We start from the raw sequence: 20,953 nt of genomic DNA, 5'->3' as shown, positions 1-20,953 counted from the left end.
AGCGGGAAAAAAGACTTGTAATGAATAGTCGTTCTCTAAGGTTTGAATCGAAGATTTTTCATTCATACTATTAATTTTTAAACAACAGATCTAATATTATGGATAAGAATAAAAATAGCCGTCATCATTCAAAACATCATTTTAAGGTGTCAAAAATAAAGAAGAGAAGTAAAGTTAAACCTTCTAAGTGGAAGTACAGATCACAAGCCTGGAAGAAAAGCCCAACTCCAGTTGGGCGATGCAATGCAAATTTCAAGATTAAGGACATTGCAAACCGTCATGAAAGTGAAGATAGTTACAGCTCTGACGACAAACCTATTACTCCAGCACTGTTTCGGCAAAATGTAGACTCTAACAGTTTAGAACTACCATCAACTTCCAGCTTGACACCTTATATTGCTTCAAATAAGAGAAGGTTTGTCAGAGCTAGAGAAGAAACTGAATCATCATCAAGCTCCGAAGACAATGAGGATGACTCTGAAACTGATGATTTTTTTAGAAATTCACGCAGAGATCAAGAAGACATTAGAGATGCAGTCAAGGCACAGTTGATCAAAGAAAGGAGTGATGCTGGAATTGGAGTTTTCAGCGATGTTTTCAGCGTAGAGTCTGAGAAAGATAGTAGTAGTGATGTAATGGAAGAAGAACAAGAATCAACCATTGCTAGAAATCTTCACTCAACCGAGTATCAAGGTCATCAGCAATCTGAGCCTTGCAATGAAAGTCCAGAAATCCAACTACCAATGAATAGGAAAACAAAGGATACGGAGAAGAATAATTTTTTCATCTTTCATGATAGAGACTACACCATTCTAATACTTGGAAAAAATGCAGAAATTGCATTCACCGGAATGGCTATGATCAAAGTTTTGAGTGGAGAAGCTAAAATTCTCGGCTACACTTTGACTCCTAAAATTTCAAAATATACCTCTATATATTCTACTAAATTACAAGCTCACCTAACCATCCAGTCATCTTCGCAAGATCCCATTCCATTGAATGTAAAACAAGTGCAAGAGAACCTGATTCGGAAATTTCATTCTGAATTTAGCACCACCACTATTTCTAGAAATATACTGCGTAATGTGCAAGAATTATCTGATCAAAATTCCACAGTCATTGTGTTGAAAACACTTTTGTCGAAGGGAGCTGTAAACTACGCTCTGCATATGGCAAATTACGAATTTTCTCAAAACTACGTTGGTAAAAGCATCAAGATTAACAATTATGTGTATGAGAAACTAGTAACTCCTATCTATTCTCTCATTCCTACTATGGATGTCAAACATATTGACATGAGCGAAATAGAAAATGTCTTGGAAGAAATTCTATCAAACATTAATTATTCTAACACACATGGTTCCATGCCACCAAGGGTATTGCTCTGTGGACCCAAAAATACAGGAAAATCCACTATTATCAGATACCTCATCAATTCTGTCTTTCCAAAATGCTCCAAAGTTATGCATTTGGAAGCAGATCCAGGACAAGGCGAATTTACCCCATCAGGCTGCGTTTCCTTATGTTGCGTAGAAGGCCCTCTTCTAGGAGCTCCTTTCACTCACCAAAAAACACCCGAAGCTATGGTCTATGTTGGTGGAAAATCCGTCATTAATAACCCAGACACTTACAGCATGGGAATATTCGACATAATGGTTCATTATAAGAAGATGTCCCCTCAGTTGCCACTGTTTATCAACACAATGGGATGGACTACTGATATGGGCAGAAATCTCCTGGTAGATGTCATTCGGTATTCGGATCCTACTTTTATCATTCAGTTAAATTTGCCACAAAGAGAACAGGAGAATTTACCAACTATGACTCCTGGCTACGTTAATGACCTTATAGGCTGGAAAACAAATGTCGGTGATTTATCACTGGGCTACGAGCTCAGAGTATTATCTATGCACGCTCAACAACAAACTTTCAAAACACCAGTCAACGCCAAACTTTTCCGGGATTTGGCTACTTTTGCTTACTGGGGACGACTTCAACCAAAAGGCTCCACCGAACATTTCCAAGCATTGAACAGTTTCAAACCTTTCAAAGTTCCATTTAAGAAAATTGGTATCTATTTTTGCAACGATTCACCTCCTCAGAGTCACGTATTGAACACCATTAATGTAGGACTAGTGGCACTTTGTAGGGTTGACAAGTCACAGATGGAACGAGACTCTCAATACCCACATTTCCCTAAGAAAATTATTAGCATTGAAGGCAACGTTCATGTAGGATATGGCATCGTCAGAGGCGTCAACCCCAAAGAAGAAACTCTCCTACTTATCACACCAGAACCAATCAAGAGGCTGCAGGTTGTCAATGCATTGGTTATGGGCTTTGAAGACTTACCCATTAAGCTATTGTCTTCACAAAAAGTAAACGGAGTGGTACCATTTGTCGCCAAACCTTTTGCCAATATTAAGGCTAATTTGAGTAACAAACTTAATGCAAAGAGAAAGAAAACTGACATCCATCAGCAACAATGGCTTCCAGCTATCTTGTAAACTCAAATTGTCATTAAATAACTTCATTTAAAAAATTAACCGTTTATTTACAAAATGGTCTTAATACTAAGAGTGGGGAGGGTACGAAAGAGAACTACTTGATAATTATGCGTAATCTTAAGTATTTGGCGTATTTTTAAAAACTAATCCTGCAACAAAAATTTAAGCAATTAAAATAACCAGTCTGTAATAACAAAGATCTAACAGTTTAAAAAAGTAAAAAAGTCCACTTCATGTAAATTTATACATGAGGAAACAAAACAAATGCTTAAAAATTTAACTAATTTGAACGGATTAACTAGCTATTCAAAATGGGGATAAATTAGTCCCAAGTTAAATAAACTTAAAAAGAAACAGATCTTAGCTATTCTAATCTTTATCGTTGGCAACGGCTTCCAATTGATGCTTTAATGTACGAAACTTGGGTCGATTTTCTGGTTTCTGTTAAAAAATAAAGAGTTAGCTTTGCTTACCTAGCTTAGTTCGGTACTAAATATTGTTATTTCTTACGTGATCCCAACAAGTTTTCATCAATGAATAGACATCTCTGGGGCAAACACTGGGTCTAGCCAACCTCTGGCCCCTTTGAACTTTATCTACAACCTCCGCATTAGAACATCGACCATATGGCATTTTGCCATTAGTGAAAACCTCCCACATTAAAACACCTGAAAATTAGCAATTTATATTAGTATATTGTAAGGGAAATAAATACCTGACAATTGACCTTACCGTAAGCCCAAACATCGGATTTGCTGCTAAATCTCGTATAACCCAAAACTTCGGGTGGGGCCCATTTAATTGGGAATTTGGCACCACCAGAGCTGGTATATTCGTCGTCTATGACATATCTACAAATATAATATAATTTTTAAAATTGTGCAAAGATTCTACGTTATTTCCGTAGCTAATCATTACCGGGCCAAACCAAAATCTGCAACTTTGACAACGCTATTTTCTCCCACGAGACAATTTCTTGCTGCCAAATCTCGATGAATGTAGTTATGTTGTTCTAAGTAAGCCATTCCACTGCAAACCTGAATGCACATATCAAGTAATACAGCTGGTTTTTGGGATAAACGCGCTTCGTTTGTTCGTAAATAATTTAGCAAGGAACCTACATAAATTCAAACAATATTACGTTAAAATTTTTATGCACAAAGGAATACTATGTAAATAGTGCTCAATATAAACTAAAAAAGGCAGTGCACAAATCTTCCTACCATGTTTCATGTATTCAGTGACAATAAAAATTGGTCTATTTTTACTGCAAACTCCGTAAAGTTGAACCAAATGGGGATGTTGCAACTTACTACGGAAAAATAAATAAAAAGCCAAAAACATTTCAGGCATCTAAACCTAAAAATCATGCGTTTTCTACACAAAATAAAGGATTTGATTTTATAAAGCTAAGTAAACTATTATATTACTAGTAAATTAAGAATACAAGTAAAATGAGGAACTGAAAATCTCACGTCATGACTTTAGCTTCATCAATGAAATTATCTTCAGACATCGTCCCTTCTTTCATCATTTTAATGGCAACGTCAGTGCAGCCTCTCCATTTTCCCCTGCGGACAACCCCAAATTGCCCACTGCCCAATTCTTTAAGCAAGGTTAACTCTGATGGATCAATCTCCCATTTATCTAATCACGGGTAAGAGTAAACAATATATTCTTTTAAACAATCTATTTCTCCGAGAGATATTGTAGTAATAGAGCGGCAGGTCACTATGTTTAGGAGTGTCCTAATAATCTCGATTCAAACCAAATAATCATGATAGTGACCTGCGCTTTGAAAAAAACCAACTACCAAATGAAACTGGTATAATTACCACGACTGAACCCTGCAGTGGTAGGAACAGCCTCAGTTTGACTACTTGGGGGGTTTTTGAGCCTAGTTGCGAGTCCAGCGCTATTATGCTTGTGGTAAAAGATAAGCTCTTCTATTGTCGGGAATGGATGTTTCTCGGTCAAATAAAATTGCCCTTTAGAATTAGTTTTGATGTGATAATGTTTAACTTGCGGTCCATTACTAAGGGAAATAAATTACATTATGTTAAACTGCAAACAAGAAAGAGACAAAACCAAAATATACTTAGTTGTGAAAAGGGACAATGTGACCATTCCTTTTGTCGATGAATTACGAACTAAAAAAGTGCCTTCTTTATTTTCTTGTCTCAGCACCATTTCACAACGTTGCCTTGTCATATCACCAGCGTGCCAACTAAAAAATAAATGTGAACGAGTTATATACAATCAATGTTACCGAAGTTAGTGGCAGCTAGGAGCAACAAACACAGCACCCCACACAAGGAGAACGCAACTCATCAAAAGTCATGCATTTCCTTGCGTACATTTTTCATTGGTTAGACGCTTTAGCGCCTGCTACCGTCGGAAGGGGAAAATTTGGAAATTGTCTTCCTCCTTTCCGTTAAACATTCAGCGTAAAGGTTCGCCCAATGAAATTTGTACACAACACCGCATTCGTGTGTTTAATGGCTAGCTGCGTTCTCCTGGTGTTTGTTGCTCCAAGGTGGCAGTATAAACCCACTCAAATTGTTTGAGACCAATTGAAGCTTTATCGTCTACGTAGTTACTAGGAATAAAACCAGTTTCTCTGCAAAATAAAACCAATTTAAATATAATTTTTCAACATTGTGGAAAAAGTAAGAACTTTTACCCTTGCGAGTTTTTAACTTGCCACCAATGTTCTTGAGAATCATCAATTATTACATAGTCATGGCCCTAAATATAAAATCTTAAATATCCGTTTTGAAATATATGAAAATTGTAAAAAATTTAGTACTCTAATTAAAGTTAAATCTCCTTCCTCGACAGCATTGAATGGATAAAGAGCTACTACTATTTTAGATTTTGATTTATCAGATGGGGAATTAGTTGCGAGAGGAGACTGCATCTTTAACATTGACTTTCCATTCAGTGAATTATTTATATTTCCTAAAACTGTACCTTCATCGTAAAATTACATTAGAAATAGTTCAAAACATGCCTTCTTTAAAAATTAGTATGAATCTTACTTAAATTATGTTGCAAATTGAGAGGGCTTATGTTGAAAGTTCCGTCACATGAAGAAGTAATGGCACAGCCCGAAGCAGATCTTGAATTAGCTACACAACATGTCCATTTACCACTGGACCAAACACCAGGATGGTATTTGTCTACTAAGCCAACGTTATCTACACATACTGCGAGAAAGAAAGGTATTTTAAAGGGGTTGCGCGATAAATCATATAAAAAATTCCACACACATTTTCTTAACGTGCTTATCCAGTCATCTCGTTGTTCAGTTGAATTAGCAATTACGTACAGTAAATTGTCATTATAGCCAATCTGAAATAGCGTTATCATTAAACGTTTCCTTGTCAATGAAGGTTTCATAGGAATGCATACTTGAAAGGCATATTTTCGGTCTAAGGCCTCTTCTTCTATAAATTCTATTAATTTGACTGTGATCAATTCCAGCCTACCTTTTTCCTTACCACGTTTCTAAACCAAAGTTGAGTTAGTTACACCCAAGAAACGCAATAAGAGCTAAGAGAAACTAAACTTACATCTTGATTTCCACTAAAATATGATAATACATTTGGGGTTAAAATGAACCATCTAGTCTTATAATTAATAGGTCCAATCCTTTTCTTGTTCTGTGACCTTTTGACCATAGAGGCTTCCTTGATGATGTCATTTTCATTAATTTTCCCCGCCATTAATGCGGCCAAATGGATAATTTAACTAAATTGTGTCCGAAATTACTCGGAAGTTGAAGCGTAAAGGAGTTAGACGACTACTCCCAGACCAGTCTCACCAGCAGTACCAGAGTACCATGACAGAGTCACAGAGAAGACAAGGCCCGTCCTAAAACAGCATTAAGTTAACTCGCTCGAAGCCAAAATTATCGATTTTATTACAGTTTCGCGACTAAACAAGGTAATTACGAGAATATTACAGAACATTAATAGTAAAGGACAAACCGAAATTAATACTACTTAGTCTACCGCTACCCAGACACAAAAGAAAAAAAAGCCACATTCCATGGAGCTTGTTTACCTTCAGTAAAAGTTCACTTGCGCAACATTCAGAAAATTTTGGGAAAGTAGAGAAGAGGAGGGGAAGGTTAACACGTAAATCGAGGAGGAAATTTTGGGAATTTAAAAGCACCAATCGCGTCTGTTTCTAGTTTTAGAACTAAAGCGCGAAATTCAAAAGCTAAATTACGTGAATGCTATTTCTATAAAAATTATCATAAATTATTAATAGTTTGAAGTATTTATTTAAGCACCGTTGACACATAGAGATTTTTTGAAATAAGCATACGGTGTTAGGGCCTTAGACACCAAACATATTGCGGCGAAAAAATAGGAACTATCAAAATACACGCCACTGCTTTTTATACTTTGAATTTTCAATAATAATAATGACCGAGGATGCGCGGAAGAGAAGGTACCTTATCATTTTTTTTCTTCTTCCTCAGACTTTTTGGTTGGAAGGCAAAAAAAACCTCGCATTTGCATACTTACACATAATGGAATTTGCAAGAAAAAAGGCCAAAGTAAGGGGGAACTTAATCACTTAAGACGACGAACAGAAAAGCGAACCTTCAAGGGTTTCCACTATCAGAGTTCCTTCCCTCTCCGATCTATTTTTCCTTGAACAAAGATTGACTGATGAGAATAGCTCCAAAAATTTATACGACTTGATTACAAAATTCCATTAGAAAATTTCCCTTTCCAAATAATATTTTATCACCCCCTTTTTTTACAGAAGCGAAGAGGCAAAATGAAAAATGGACGCATTAATGAAAAAACTTTAAGTTTTTTATTCTTTTATGACCAGAAAGCACACTTTTTAAAAATAAATCCCACATCAGTCAACTCCTGGCAATGTTATATTATTATTATAATTATTATACACCTTTTGTTTAATTATTATTATTTAACATGTATAAAAACATGGCACCTTAGAAAGAGCGCTTATATTTTGAGGAAAATACACAGCTTTCTGCAATAATTAGGTTTACACTTTTTTTTGAAACAGGCTGTGTTATAATGGTCCTTTTCCAATATTTTTATCGTTTCATAAAATCCATAAACCGAAGTTTCTATATTATGGAAATATCAGTGTTTTTAAAAAATTGTGTTCAGTTTCTCTTTTATTTGTGGTAAGAATTTAATTTTAAAATGTTTTTTTTTATCTTGAGATTAAAAAACAATTATTTTTATATTTGTTAAGTGCACCGGTAGTTTCTTTATACACATTTAGTAGCACTATTTTTTTCTTAAACCTTATCTAATTATTCGTACTAATATTGTTTTTTATACAATGCACCGTTAAAGTAACACTTATACAAAATTATCCGGTACTCCCGTATTTTAAGGCAAGAGTTTTAGAAAATAAAATTGTTAAAATTGTCATTTTGGCACCAAAAACGTCAAATTACGCGTGTAATTTTGTGACAAAACTCGTTTTTTCTTTCTTTCATATTTTGGAAGTTTCTTTAAACTGGAATGTGACGTCACTCGCGTTGAACGAACTTAAAATTACATTTTAGAGAGTAGTCTAAGGAATCGCTACTGGGCGAATACCTTTGGCCTGCCCCTGAGCTGTTTATGCGGTCAATTTAGAGCTACACTGTTGCAGTCAGTAGCGTAGCTCGGGACAACTCAAGGCGGGCCAATAGTTTCACCTAATCTAAGTTATATTAGGATAATAAAAACCTTTATTATAAATAAAGATTCTACAAAATCGTTTTGGCTAAAGTAACTAAAATCACAAATACTTTTCTTCAACTCTTGGAAATCGTTGGATAAAAAAACATTATCCGGTTAAGACTTAGCTAGTATTTCTCTCGGTGATACCGAGGGGTACAGTTTGCCTCTATTATACTGTCATCTAAGCCTCGCCTTTCGTATAAGTCTGGGAAGAAAGTCGAGAGAGAATTAATCGATTTTGATGAGAGAAAAAAAAACGTAAGAATCGATTAAGAGCTATCACTTTTTCTCTCCTCCCGTTTCTTATCTTTGGAATGGGGCGCTTTTTTTTAAAAAAGAGGGAATGCTTCTCAGGAAGTAATGGAAGAAAAAAATGTGGCGGAATAATGATAAAGCCAGGGGAAAAATGGAATAAAATGAAGATTAAATGACTTCGATTCCGAGAAATTCATTGGCTAAAAAAACTAAAATATCATCTTCCTTCGATTTTTTTTTAAATTAACAAGAAAATAATACCGAGGAATATATTATATAATTAAAAAAAAACAATGAATAAAATATTAGGCATATCCGTCGTTTCGTTATAACGCTTATAAAAATGTTCAGTGTTCGGAAATATATAGTTTTTTTGGTCTCAACTATTTCATTTTCTCTCGTTAATAAATATAGGAATGTGTAGAGTACGTATGTTGCAGTTGAAAATTCCACAATACTACCAATTCTCCAACGCACTTTTGTTGACCACTTCGAACTGCCATTTTTGAGAACTTGAAAAAATATTTGGTAAAAAAAATTATGTTATTAATATCATAAGTAACAAGAAGGATTAAGTATGACACCCAACGATTTATGATAATGATAGTCTGTCACGGAGCGATGGAGTAATCGGAAATTTTCGGGACAGGTATTAATACATAAAGACTGGAATCCATACCTCTACTTGGAATGCTTATCGCGGCAGATTTTCGTCTCGATGTGGCTGACGGTTTTTTTGACGTCACTATGTTAACTTAACAAACAACAACGTGAGAGGGGATTTTTTTATCTCGTAGGCGGGGCCAAAGCCGTCAGAGAGATCTTAACACACGCGATACGCCAGGATAAGCATTAAAAATAAGCCGCGTTCACACTAGACACTTTGGAACCGTTTTAAAACGGTTTCAAAAGATCGAATTTTAAAATTTTGATATCGAATGTATTTATCGTATGGCTATTAATACAGTTGACACCGAAAATGTTCAATTTTATCTTTCGAAACCGTTTAAAAACGGTTCCAAAGTGTCTAGTGTGAACATGGCTATAGAGGTATGGATTCCTGATAAAGACTGCACGTGCAAACTACTCTTTATATTGGGAAAATGTAAAACAATTGTGTTACGTTAAAGTTATTAAAGAACTCCGAACCCTAGATTCGAATTCAGAGAGCTTTCCGATTGACGGTTTTGTATAGAAGCGATTACCCACTAAAAACTGTCGCATGCTAAATAGTAGTTCAGCAACTAATCTAACGATGGCGGTACTGTAGTTTCAAAGTTTCATCTGCTGTGACAAAAATTTACATTATATTGAGATTCTAATATATTTTGAAGACGTATGTTGTATCAAAGATAGTTTTCCTATTGACGGTTTTGTAACGAAGCGAATACCCACTTCCGGCCCATTACTTCCGAAAAATCGGCCTCCATCGTCACTATCTATAGTTGGTTACTATGGTAATTATGGAGCTAATTATTTCGGAGTTCCAACATGAAATGGGTAAACGCTGTTTGACTACGCGCAAGGCAGTGATTTCGAATCTAGGGTACGAGGGTATTAGCCTAGCTAGCTAGCTGATATTATATTATCTTTGGTTAGGCCTAACCGAGATTTTTGCGTCAACGCTCGCCATCGAGCCGTTTTTGCATTTTGAAAAAAAAAAAACTAAAACAGTTCATCAGGAAAAAAATGGCGTTTATAAAGTTAATGTCCAACCTAATTGACTTGAGTATGGATTGTAGTTGGCTTACTTGACTAACTAGGCGAATCAGGTAAAAGACCAACCGGAAATATTTCATTTAGAGGTTCTTTATTTAAAGCGCCTATAAGCCTTGGCGGATCTAAACAAGAACTGGCATCGTTATCTGACAGTTCATTAAAACAGAATATCATTAAAAGAATTAGCGTTGTAGGTAGTGTCATACTTATACCGTTACTTATGTTAATGCAAAAATAGGTATGCAATAGCGAACGAAAGTAGTAAGTGTGAAAATGTAATCACCTGGAATTCGATTCGCAAGGGCTCATAAAAATTTCTCTGCGTTCCAGGTCGCAATCCAAGCAGTTACCGGTGATAGGGTGGATTAAATGTTGAGCAGCCTGTGCGAAGACACGAGGGTGGAAACAGTTTAAAGTTTATGGGCCTTATGGAAAATAGGACTTCTACGCTTTGCCAAAGCGCGCAGTGATGGGCACACTCCCCTTATTTCGAGCTAGTTTTGCCGTTTTGAGCGGAAAAAGCGAGCGTCTCCATTCTTCTCCGCTCAAAGGAGATAAAAGCGAGCATCTCCATTTTCGCCGCTCAAAGGAGATAAAAGCGAGCATCTCCATTTTCGCCGCTCAAAGGAGATAAAAGCGAGCATCTCCATTCTTCGCCGCTCAAAGGAGATAAAAGCGAGCATCTCCATTCTTCGCCGCTCAAAGGAGATAAAAGCGAGCATCTCCATTCTTCGCCGCTCAAAGGAGATAAAAGCGAGCATCTCCATTTTCGCCGCTCAAAGGAGATAAAAGCGAGCATCTCCATTTTCGCCGCTCAAAGGAGATAAAAGCGAGCATCTCCATTCTTCGCCGCTCAAAGGAGATAAAAGCGAGCATCTCCATTTTCGCCGCTCAAAGGAGATAAAAGCGAGCATCTCCATTCTTCGCCGCTCAAAGGAGATAAAAGCGAGCATCTCCATTTTCGCCGCTCAAAGGAGATAAAAGCGAGCATCTCCATTTTCGCCGCTCAAAGGAGATAAAAGCGAGCATCTCCATTCTTCGCCGCTCAAAGGAGATAAAAGCGAGCATCTCCATTTTCGCCGCTCAAAGGAGATAAAAGCGAGCATCTCCATTTTCGCCGCTCAAAGGAGATAAAAGCGAGCATCTCCATTCTTCGCCGCTCAAAGGAGATAAAAGCGAGCATCTCCATTCTTCGCCGCTCAAAGGAGATAAAAGCGAGCATCTCCATTCTTCGCCGCTCAAAGGAGATAAAAGCGAGCATCTCCATTTTCGCCGCTCAAAGGAGATAAAAGCGAGCATCTCCATTCTTCGCCGCTCAAAGGAGATAAAAGCGAGCATCTCCATTTTCGCCGCTCAAAGGAGATAAAAGCGAGCATCTCCATTCTTCGCCGCTCAAAGGAGATAAAAGCGAGCATCTCCATTTTCGCCGCTCAAAGGAGATAAAAGCGAGCATCTCCATTTTCGCCGCTCAAAGGAGATAAAAGCGAGCATCTCCATTCTTCGCCGCTCAAAGGAGATAAAAGCGAGCATCTCCATTCTTCGCCGCTCAAAGGAGATAAAAGCGAGCATCTCCATTTTCGCCGCTCAAAGGAGATAAAAGCGAGCATCTCCATTCTTCGCCGCTCAAAGGAGATAAAAGCGAGCATCTCCATTCTTCGCCGCTCAAAGGAGATAAAAGCGAGCATCTCCATTCTTCGCCGCTCAAAGGAGATAAAAGCGAGTATCTCCATTCTTCGCCGCTCAAAGGAGATAAAAGCGAGCATCTCCATTCTTCGCCGCTCAAAGGAGATAAAAGCGAGCATCTCCATTTTTCGCCGCTCAAAGGAGATAAAAGCGAGCATCTCCATTCTTCGCCGCTCAAAGGAGATATAAACTAGTATCTCCATTTTCGCCGCTCAAAGGAGATAAAAGCGAGTAGCGAAAACTTAAATTTTGATGCTCAAAAATGCGCGAGTTGAGCGGTGGTTTAACAAAAATGCCCATCACTGAGAGCGCGAACAATTTATAGTAAAACCCCCGTATGACAGTCAATAACGGCGATACCATAAACCGTCAGTTCGTTTTTTGTTGCTTTTGAAAGTTTAAAGGCAATAAATTTTTATAGACTACAAGTTATAAAATGGAACGAAAAAGGTGATGACATGATATTTCTGAACACAGCAGCTTGAGAATATGTTTTAAAAGTTTCGCGAACAGCTGACGTTAAAATATATTACTTTTTGAACAAAATTTAAACCGGAGGAATTTTGGTTTCTAAAGGATGATTGACACCTTAACTCCACTCCAGATCACCTTATTTATCCGTAATAAAATTACAACTGCCCGTTCTAACATATTCTTTAGAAATTCGAAAGAATAACTTTAAAGTCTATAGAGATTTAATGGATTCCATAGATATTTCGAAAAAAAACCCTTTAAAGAACAGGGTAGCCACAATATTTTCATATTCAAATTCCCTGACTTTTTAAGGCAAAATTTAGACAATTTTTATCTTTATATTTTATTTTTAACAAAGGTTAATAAATTTAAATGAACTTATATTTCAGTATAAATGTTTTGCTTTCTTAAAAAAATTATTGCAACGTTTAAAAAAAATTAGCAAAACTTTCAAGGAACTAAATAATAATTTTTAGGCCTGTAAAAATTACTCGAAGTGGACTCGAGTTAATAAATATTACAACGAGTCCTTTTTTTTGACAAGTCTTACGAGTCCTAGGAGTTCAAGTTTTTTTTATCTAATTTTTTTAACGCGTAGTTTCATTCAGCAGCTCACCACCAGGTGAAATCCCGTAATCACGCTATGGCAGTGGTTTTTGTTTTTTTATGGAGCGTTTGCCCACGGACTTCGAATTCCAAACGGAGATCGCGTGACTCACCAAGCCTGCATGTTTTCCAATTTTAGTTTTAGTTTTGATTACTGCACTCTGGAGTAGAGAGACGTCTTTCCTTTGTGTTGGTGACGCGGCTTTAGTAAGTTTAGATTACTTTTTTAGTTTTTACGTTTACAAATAAGTATAAGTTAAACTTAAGACTTTTAGTATTTATAACTCGACCAGAAAATGAATATATAAATTTTTTTTTAAATGAATACCAACAAATAGTAAATGAAATTGCTTCTAAGTTCTTATTACTTAAAATGGCTTTGACAAATTTAGGACTCAAATGACTATGTTGGAGATTTAAAATTTTTAACTTTAACTGGGCTCGACCAGAAAATTAAGACTCGAACAGACTCGAACTAATTCTTAAGGACTCGAGGACTCGAACGAGTACTCGGGAATTGGACTCGAGACTCGTGAGTACAATTCTAAAGGACTCGAGACTCGTGAGTACAATTCTAAAGGACTCGAGACTCGTGAGTACAATTCTAAAGGACTCGAGACTCAACTCGAAACCATAAAAAGAGGACTCGCACAGGCCTAATAATTTTACTCTAGTTCCATGACAAATTCTGTGATTAACTTTCAAAAGTGTCAAGATAAAATTAAATTCCCGGAATATTTACAATTTCCTAAAATTCCCCGACTTTTTAGGCTTTTTTTTTCAATTTCCTGAATTTTCCCTGACGTGGGGCAACCCTGGAGAAAGTTCGTTGAACGGATAAATGACCCACAGGGACCTTATTTCAGGATTTTTCAGGAGGGGGGCAGAACTTGAGCTCCGGAAAAGTTTTTTTAAAGGGCAAAAACGCGATAAATTAATTAAATTCAATATTTTTCGTTTTTTTAATCGAAATAGTTATTGCATAATTGCTAGTAGTTTTCAGAATAATAGACAGAACAAAACATTTTCCCAAGATTATGTTGCGATTAGAAATCCGTAAACTTTTTTAGCTCATAAAAATTCAGAGCGGGGGATTTTACCCAACCCTTCTCAGACCTGTTGGGTTTATTTTCGAATTCCCCGACTTTTTAGACCTCTATTTCAAATTCCCCGACTTTTTAGACCTCTATTTCAAATTCCCCGACTTTTTAGACCTCTATTTCAAATTCCCCGACTTTTAAGACCTTTTTCAAATTCCCCGATTTTAAAGACCCCTTTTACAAATTCCCCGAATTGTTTACCTCTTTTTCAAATTCCCCGACTTTTAAGACCTCTTTTTCAAATTCCCCGACTTTTAAGACCTCTTTTTCAAATTCCCCGAATTGTTTACCTCTTTTTCAAATTCCCCGAAGTGTATACCTCTTTTTCAAATTCCCCGATTTTAAAGACCCCTTTTACAAATTCCCCGAATTGTTTACCTCTTTTTCAAATTCCCCGAAGTGTATACCTCTTTTTCAAATTCCCCGAAGTGTATACCTCTTTTTCAAATTCCCCGATTTTAAAGACCCCTTTTACAAATTCCCCGACTTTTTAGACCCCTTTTACAAATTCCCCGAAGTGTATACCTCTTTTTCAAATTCCCCGATTTTAAAGACCCCTTTTACAAATTCCCCGACTTTTTAGACCCCTTTTACAAATTCCCCGAATTGTTTACCTCTTTTTCAAATTCCCCGATTTTAAAGACCCCTATTACAAATTCCCCGACTTTTTAGACCCCTATTACAAATTCCCCGACTTTTTAGACCCCTTTTACAAATTCCCCGAATTGTTTACCTCTTTTTCAAATTCCCCGAAGTGTATACCTCTTTTTCAAATTCCCCGATTTTAAAGACCCCTTTTACAAATTCCCCGACTTTTTAGACCCCTTTTACAAATTCCCCGAAGTGTATACCTCTTTTTCAAATTCCCCGATTTTAAAGACCCCTTTTACAAATTCCCCGACTTTTTAGACCCCTTTTACAAATTCCCCGAATTGTTTACCTCTTTTTCAAATTCCCCGAAGTGTATACCTCTTTTACAAATTCCCCGACTTTTAAGACCTCTTTTACAAATTCCCCGACTTTTATACCTCTTTTTAGAATTCCCCGACCTTTAGGGCCTCTTTTTAGAATTCCCCGACCTTTAGGGCCTCTTTTCAAATTCTCCGACCTGTGGCATTTACAAATGTAAATCTGTCTATATCCGAAAATCCCACGAAAAAAATAAACTAAACTAAGAGAAAAGAAAACGCAATAAATAATGTTGTTGTTGGGTGCTTACGAGGTCGTATTTCCAGTGCTGATTCCCCTGCATCCCGTGACACGACCAAAGAACGACGGGCGCTTGCTTCTCCGAACTGGAAACGTCGAAACAAACGCTCCTCTTGTGGGGACGAATATCCTTGTGCCAGGACAGCACGAATTGCTAAAAATAAACGGGCGGGGAAGAAAAACAAATAATGAAAAAGACAGATCGTGGAATTATGTACGAGACACTGGAGACCGCTAATCAATTCAACCAGGTAGAAAGGCTTAAAAAAAGGAGGCTAAAAATCGGGAAATTTCACCTGCTCGCCTCCCTGATTCCGATTATCTTTGATGCATTTCTCCAGGCCGAAGCGCTCGTTTTGGTTCCGAAATCTACTATCGATGCACAGGTTGTTTCCCATGTTGCGAATCTGCGCAACGAGAAAAGAATTACATTTAGTGTCTCTAGTTAATGGTCGAAAGGGGAAGGCGATTAGGGACCCAGCCCGCCACTCGCGAAATTGCGAGTAATGGCTATTTCGTTAAGGGGGGGGGACTGACCTCTCCAGAAGCGTAGTCCGGGGGTTCGACGGGCGGGTATCTCTTGGTCAGGTCGAAGGCCACCACTTCCATGAACCATTTGAAAGGTTTACATTGCAGAGTTTCTCGTAGTTTCTTCTGTTTGGTCAAGTCGCCCGGGTCCAGCGAACGGTAATGTGGCCGGCGCATGTAAAGGTATTCTTTAAATTCGTCCATCCATACTTCAGCCACTCGTTTGTAGTTCTGCAAGTAGAAGTAACCTTAGACGGATTTACGAAGCTCTTACGGGAAAACAAACACTTAGGGGTGCGATTTTAAGGATTATTTATAAAAGATTTATTACGAAAAAAAAACCCACGATGTTTTTATAACGAAAAAAAAACCCACGATGCTTTTATTACGAAAAAAACCCACGATGTTTTTATTACAAAAACCCACGATGTTTTTATTACAAAAAACCCACGATGTTTTTATTACGAAAAAAACCCACGATGTTTTTATAACGAAAAAAAACCCACGATGTTTTTATAACGAAAAAAACCCACGATGTTTTTATAACGAAAAAAACCCACGATGTTTTTATAACGAAAAAAACCCACGATGTTTTTATTACAAAAAACCCACGATGTTTTTATTACGAAAAAAAAAACACCCACGATGTTTTTATAACGAAAAAAACCCACGATGTTTTTATTACGAAAAAAACCCACGATGTTTTTATTACAAAAACCCACGATGTTTTTATTACAAAAACCCACGATGTTTTTATAACGAAAAAAACCCACGATGTTTTTATAACGAAAAAAACCCACGATGTTTTTATAACGAAAAAAACCCACGATGTTTTTATTACAAAAAACCCACGATGTTTTTATTACGAAAAAAACCCACGATGTTTTTATTACGAAAAAAACCCACGATGTTTTTATAACGAAAAAAACCCACGATGTTTTTATTACGAAAAAAAACCCACGATGTTTTTATTACGAAAAAAAACCCACGATGTTTTTATAACGAAAAAAACCCACGATGTTTTTATTACGAAAAAAACCCACGATGTTTTTATAACGAAAAAAACCCACGATGTTTTTATTACAAAAAACCCACGATGTTTTTATTACGAAAAAAAAAAACACCCACGATGTTTTTATAACGAAAAAAACCCACGATGTTTTTATTACGAAAAAAACCCACGATGTTTTTATTACAAAAACCCACGATGTTTTTATTACAAAAACCCACGATGTTTTTATAACGAAAAAAACCCACGATGTTTTTATTACGAAAAAAACCCACGATGTTTTTATAACGAAAAAAACCCACGATGTTTTTATAACGAAAAAAACCCACGATGTTTTTATTACAAAAAACCCACGATGTTTTTATTACGAAAAAAACCCACGATGTTTTTATTACGAAAAAAACCCACGATGTTTTTATAACGAAAAAAACCCACGATGTTTTTATTACGAAAAAAACCCACGATGTTTTTATAACGAAAAAAACCCACGATGTTTTTATAACGAAAAAAACCCACGATGTTTTTATTACGAAAAAAACCCACGATGTTTTTATAACGAAAAAAACCCACGATGTTTTTATTACAAAAAACCCACGATGTTTTTATTACGAAAAAAACCCACGATGTTTTTATTACAAAAACCCACGATGTTTTTATAACGAAAAAAACCCACGATGTTTTTATTACGAAAAAAACCCACGATGTTTTTATAACGAAAAAAACCCACGATGTTTTTATAAAGAAAAAAACCCACGATGTTTTTATTACGAAAAAAAAAACACCCACGATGTTTTTATAACGAAAAAAAAAACACCCACGATGTTTTTATAACGAAAAAAACCCACGATGTTTTTATTACGAAAAAAAAACCCACGATGTTTTTATTACGAAAAAAACCCACGATGTTTTTATTACGAAAAAAACCCACGATGTTTTTATTACGAAAAAAAAAACACCCACGATGTTTTTATAACGAAAAAAACCCACGATGTTTTTATTACGAAAAAAAAACCCACGATGTTTTTATAACGAAAAAAAACCACGATGTTTTTATAACAAAAAAAAAACCGGAATAAAAGAGAAACAAAAAAAATTCGCGGTTTTCAGATAATTTAATATTCCTACGTTTGACATTACTAGCGCCATCTAGTAAGACTTCGGGTATTTAAAAATTGGCCTCAAATGGCGTTACTCCTATGAAAGGATATTATATCTTGTCCATTTGCTTCAGCCCCCCCCCCCCACCCTTTTTCTAAAACTTATACCATTATCTAAAATTGAGTGTTCAGCGGGAAACGCAGACCCGTCAAAATGTGGACACCTTTACTGTTCAAATAAACAACCCCAATTTAGGGTCTAAAAGGGCTAATGCAATCATACTCGGGAGGGTAAAAATGTGACGTTTTCTCGACGGGTCGGACATTCAAAGAAATCCCGTACACTTTCCAAGATATCCGAAATCCTGCCTAGATTTCTTCAAAATCCGGAGATGTTTTCAAATCTCGAAAGCCAGCAAGAAATCTGGAAATCCGACAAGAAATCGAAAAATTGCAAAATCGCAAAATCGGACAAGAAATCGAAATATTGCGAAATCCGACCAGAAATCGAAATATTGCGAAATTGCAAAATCCGACCCGAAGTCGAAATGTTGCGAAATCGCGAAATCCGACCAGAAATCGAAATATTGCGAAATTGCAAAATCCGACCCGAAGTCGAAATGTTGCGAAATCGCGAAATCCGACCAGAAATCGAAATATTGCCAAATCGCGAAATCCGACCAGTAATCGAAATATTGCCAAATCGCGAAATCGCGAAATCCGACAAGAGGTCGTAAAATTGCAAAATCCGACGAGAAATCCCGAAAGCCGAAGAGAAATCCTGAAATCCGAAACAAAAGTTAAGAAATCCGAAATCCAACAAGATATCTTGAAATCCAGCGGGAAATCCCGTACAAAATTTTTGGTGATTGATCAAAGGATACCATGTTACTCTGGTAAAATTAAATTAATTTGTTTTGAAGAGGAATTTTGATGAATTCCTTCGCGATTTAAAATTTAGTTCGTTAAACCCAAATATTAGGTCATTTTACTGAAGAAATATCACTACGTGAAAGCGAAGATCAAGCAAGTGGAGATACGTTTTGTTTTCCTCAAAAGTAATTTTCTTTGACTCGCATGACCTTGCCTCTCAGGTGCGATAGATAGTCTAACGTAATGAAATCAGCCAGTACGGGTAATGAGGCGAACTTAAGAAACAGCGTAGGCGAGAGCGACTTTCAAAAGAGGGAATTTTTACGAGCGTCTTTTAACAGCTTGACTACAAATGGAGCAGAGTAATGTCACTTAGATGATATTAACTCACCGAAGACACTTTATTTATTCAGGAAGAGGCTATTAGGGGTAATTGGAAAAAGTGGAGCGGCTACCTAGAGGGAATAAACTCGAAATTCCACCAATCATAATGGTTACGGGGTATAATTATAATAAATCTTATGTTCTGAGTACCATATACTTCGTGAAAAACCGCCTATGGAAATTAGGTAATAAAGATAGTATAATTAGGATCTCATTGAAATCAATTTTAATAGACTGTACATCATTTTATGTTTAAGAAAATAACTTGAAACAAAGGATGACGTTGAAAGGACATCACACTTCTTTTATGGAAAATGGCTTTTTACGGATTTATTTCAAATTTAAATATGTTGTTAACCCTGGTCAAAGAACCAAAATTGTCTAATGCCAATTTTCCTAGCTCCCATAGTTTCTGCAGTATCAGTGGTCAAAGTTGGACAAAACTTACAAGGAGATGACCCGAGGTGTTACACACCGATTTTGTTCAAACTCGGGGGAATGGTAGACCTTCATGTAACTTGAAAAATCCTAAAGGGAATTTATTCAATGGGCAACGGTTTTGCCATGGCAACGAAAAATGTTTTTGACAACATAAAATGGATATTCTCCCTTTGAAAATAACATGGGATTTTGACCGTTGCCCATTGAATAAATTCCCTTTAGGATTTTTCAAGTTACACGAAGGTCTACCAATCCCCCGAGTTTGAACAAAATCGGTGTGTAACACCTCGGGTCGTCTCCTTGTTAGTTTAGTCTTTTTGTTTAAAATAATTAAGTAATGTAAAAACTCCCGATAATTCTTTAACCGTATTTTAAATGCTTTTATTTATACTAGATGGCGCCAATATAAACTGTTTGCCGGCAAGGGGAAAAACTCACTGACTGAATTCTCACAAAAAAACCTTTAACATTGTTAAGCGACTGGTTTGTAACGTAAATAGCACGAAACACTCCTAGCGTCAGTTAAAATTAATGATGGCATATATTCATGACCGAAAACTATCGCTACGCCCCCTTTGGTTCGCCATTGAAACCTTGATAGGTAGCGGCTAAAGCAGATGCTATTAGTTTTTTCTCATCGTTATTCATAAATTTTACTTAATAAATTATGATACTTGCATTTTAATATAACTTTTGCAGCTATTGCTCATATTTGGATAAGATTATTTAAGAAAAAACCTTCTTATGACTTTTTAATTTGTCTGTAGCAGACGCTAGATCACGAATTGCCCAAGTATTACAATTTTAGTTCTATTAGAAAAACGGTTCCAAATATGAAAATTTAGATTTCCTTTAAACGATGTTTAACATAAAAAAAACTATACACAGAAGTTCAACTAAGAGGGAAAAAGAACCGAAAAATAATATTTTTGGGCGGTTTTTAGCGCCATCTGGTTAGACTTCGGTTATTTAAAAACGGACATCTAATGGCGTTACCCCGTGAAATGACCCTTTGTCAATATCGTTTCGATTTATTACAGCGAGGGGAAATGGGAAACTATATCAGGGTTGTCACAATATTCTCAATTTAAAATTCCCTGATCATTTTTAGTTATTTTCGCTGACTTTTTAAAGCCAAATTAGACAGTTTTTAACTTTTACATTTATCAGGAGTTAATAAATTTAATTAACTTATATTTCAGTACAAAAATTATTTCAAAGTTAAAAAAATCTTTCAATGATCTAAATAATAATAACAGAATTTGCCATAGATCTTGAATAAAATTACCATAAAAAAGTGTCAAGATAAAACTTAAATTCCCTGACTTTTTAGACCCAT

General features: G+C 36.2%; 3 protein-coding genes across 5 annotated transcripts in view; 1 reads left to right on the top strand and 2 right to left on the bottom strand.

Annotated features, from left to right (window-relative positions):
• The first annotated feature begins 26 nt into the window (after positions 1 to 26).
• Positions 27 to 2,682, top strand: LOC149925059 (polynucleotide 5'-hydroxyl-kinase NOL9). The gene has a single exon (XM_090159713.1). The coding sequence runs from the start codon at positions 99 to 101 to the stop codon at positions 2,505 to 2,507; it is 2,409 nt and encodes an 802-aa protein (XP_090015839.1). The 5' UTR covers positions 27 to 98; the 3' UTR covers positions 2,508 to 2,682.
• Btk (tyrosine-protein kinase Btk29A) lies at positions 2,551 to 6,667 on the bottom strand. 2 transcript variants are annotated; one of them, XM_090159715.1, is made up of 15 exons: positions 6,083 to 6,667; positions 5,922 to 6,017; positions 5,780 to 5,861; positions 5,549 to 5,716; positions 5,317 to 5,474; positions 5,191 to 5,255; positions 5,062 to 5,127; positions 4,606 to 4,734; positions 4,343 to 4,542; positions 3,983 to 4,154; positions 3,731 to 3,819; positions 3,426 to 3,624; positions 3,240 to 3,358; positions 3,018 to 3,175; positions 2,551 to 2,948 (listed from the first exon to the last, which is right to left on the bottom strand). In XM_090159715.1, the coding sequence occupies exons 1-15, from the start codon at positions 6,233 to 6,235 to the stop codon at positions 2,877 to 2,879; spliced, it is 1,926 nt and encodes a 641-aa protein (XP_090015841.1). In that variant the 5' UTR covers positions 6,236 to 6,667; the 3' UTR covers positions 2,551 to 2,876. The 2 variants fall into 2 exon arrangements, with proteins under 2 accessions (XP_090015841.1, XP_090015840.1); XM_090159714.1 differs by having other exon boundaries at positions 2,552 to 2,948; positions 5,317 to 5,480; positions 6,083 to 6,665.
• Positions 6,668 to 7,364: 697 nt separating this feature from the next.
• Positions 7,365 to 20,953, bottom strand: part of LOC149925057 (putative polypeptide N-acetylgalactosaminyltransferase 10) — a 152,157-nt gene continuing 138,568 nt past the window's right edge. The window contains exons 7-11 of one of the 2 annotated variants that reach the window (XM_090159968.1): positions 15,820 to 16,041; positions 15,579 to 15,689; positions 15,293 to 15,436; positions 10,494 to 10,591; positions 7,365 to 9,003 (exon numbers count right to left, since the gene is read on the bottom strand). In XM_090159968.1, coding sequence (XP_090016094.1) covers positions 8,949 to 9,003; positions 10,494 to 10,591; positions 15,293 to 15,436; positions 15,579 to 15,689; positions 15,820 to 16,041 — 630 coding nt within the window. In that variant the 3' untranslated portion in view covers positions 7,365 to 8,948. The remainder of the gene's footprint in view (positions 9,004 to 10,493; positions 10,592 to 15,292; positions 15,437 to 15,578; positions 15,690 to 15,819; positions 16,042 to 20,953) is intronic. The other variant, XM_090159969.1, reaches the window with a different exon arrangement.

The sequence above is a fragment of the Leiobunum rupestre genome, chromosome 10, assembly GCF_980474605.1.
Source record: "Leiobunum rupestre chromosome 10, qqLeiRupe1.1.hap1, whole genome shotgun sequence".
In the NCBI taxonomy this organism is placed as follows: Eukaryota; Metazoa; Arthropoda; class Arachnida; order Opiliones; family Sclerosomatidae; genus Leiobunum; species Leiobunum rupestre.
Note: the sequence above shows the minus strand (reverse complement) of the source record. Positions and strands in the feature narration are given on the sequence as shown.

Coding starts and splice junctions, on each gene's coding strand:
- LOC149925059 (XM_090159713.1), top strand. CDS start 99: ATGGATAAGAATAAAAATAGCCGTCATCATTCAAAACATCATTTTAAG.
- Btk (XM_090159714.1), bottom strand. CDS start 6,235: ATGGCGGGGAAAATTAATGAAAATGACATCATCAAGGAAGCCTCTATG. Junction 5,717..5,779: donor GATAAGCACGTTAAGAAAAT/GTGTGTGGAATT, acceptor TCTTTCTCGCAG/TATGTGTAGATAACGTTGGC. Junction 5,481..5,548: donor CAATTTGCAACATAATTTAA/GTAAGATTCATA, acceptor TTTACGATGAAG/GTACAGTTTTAGGAAATATA.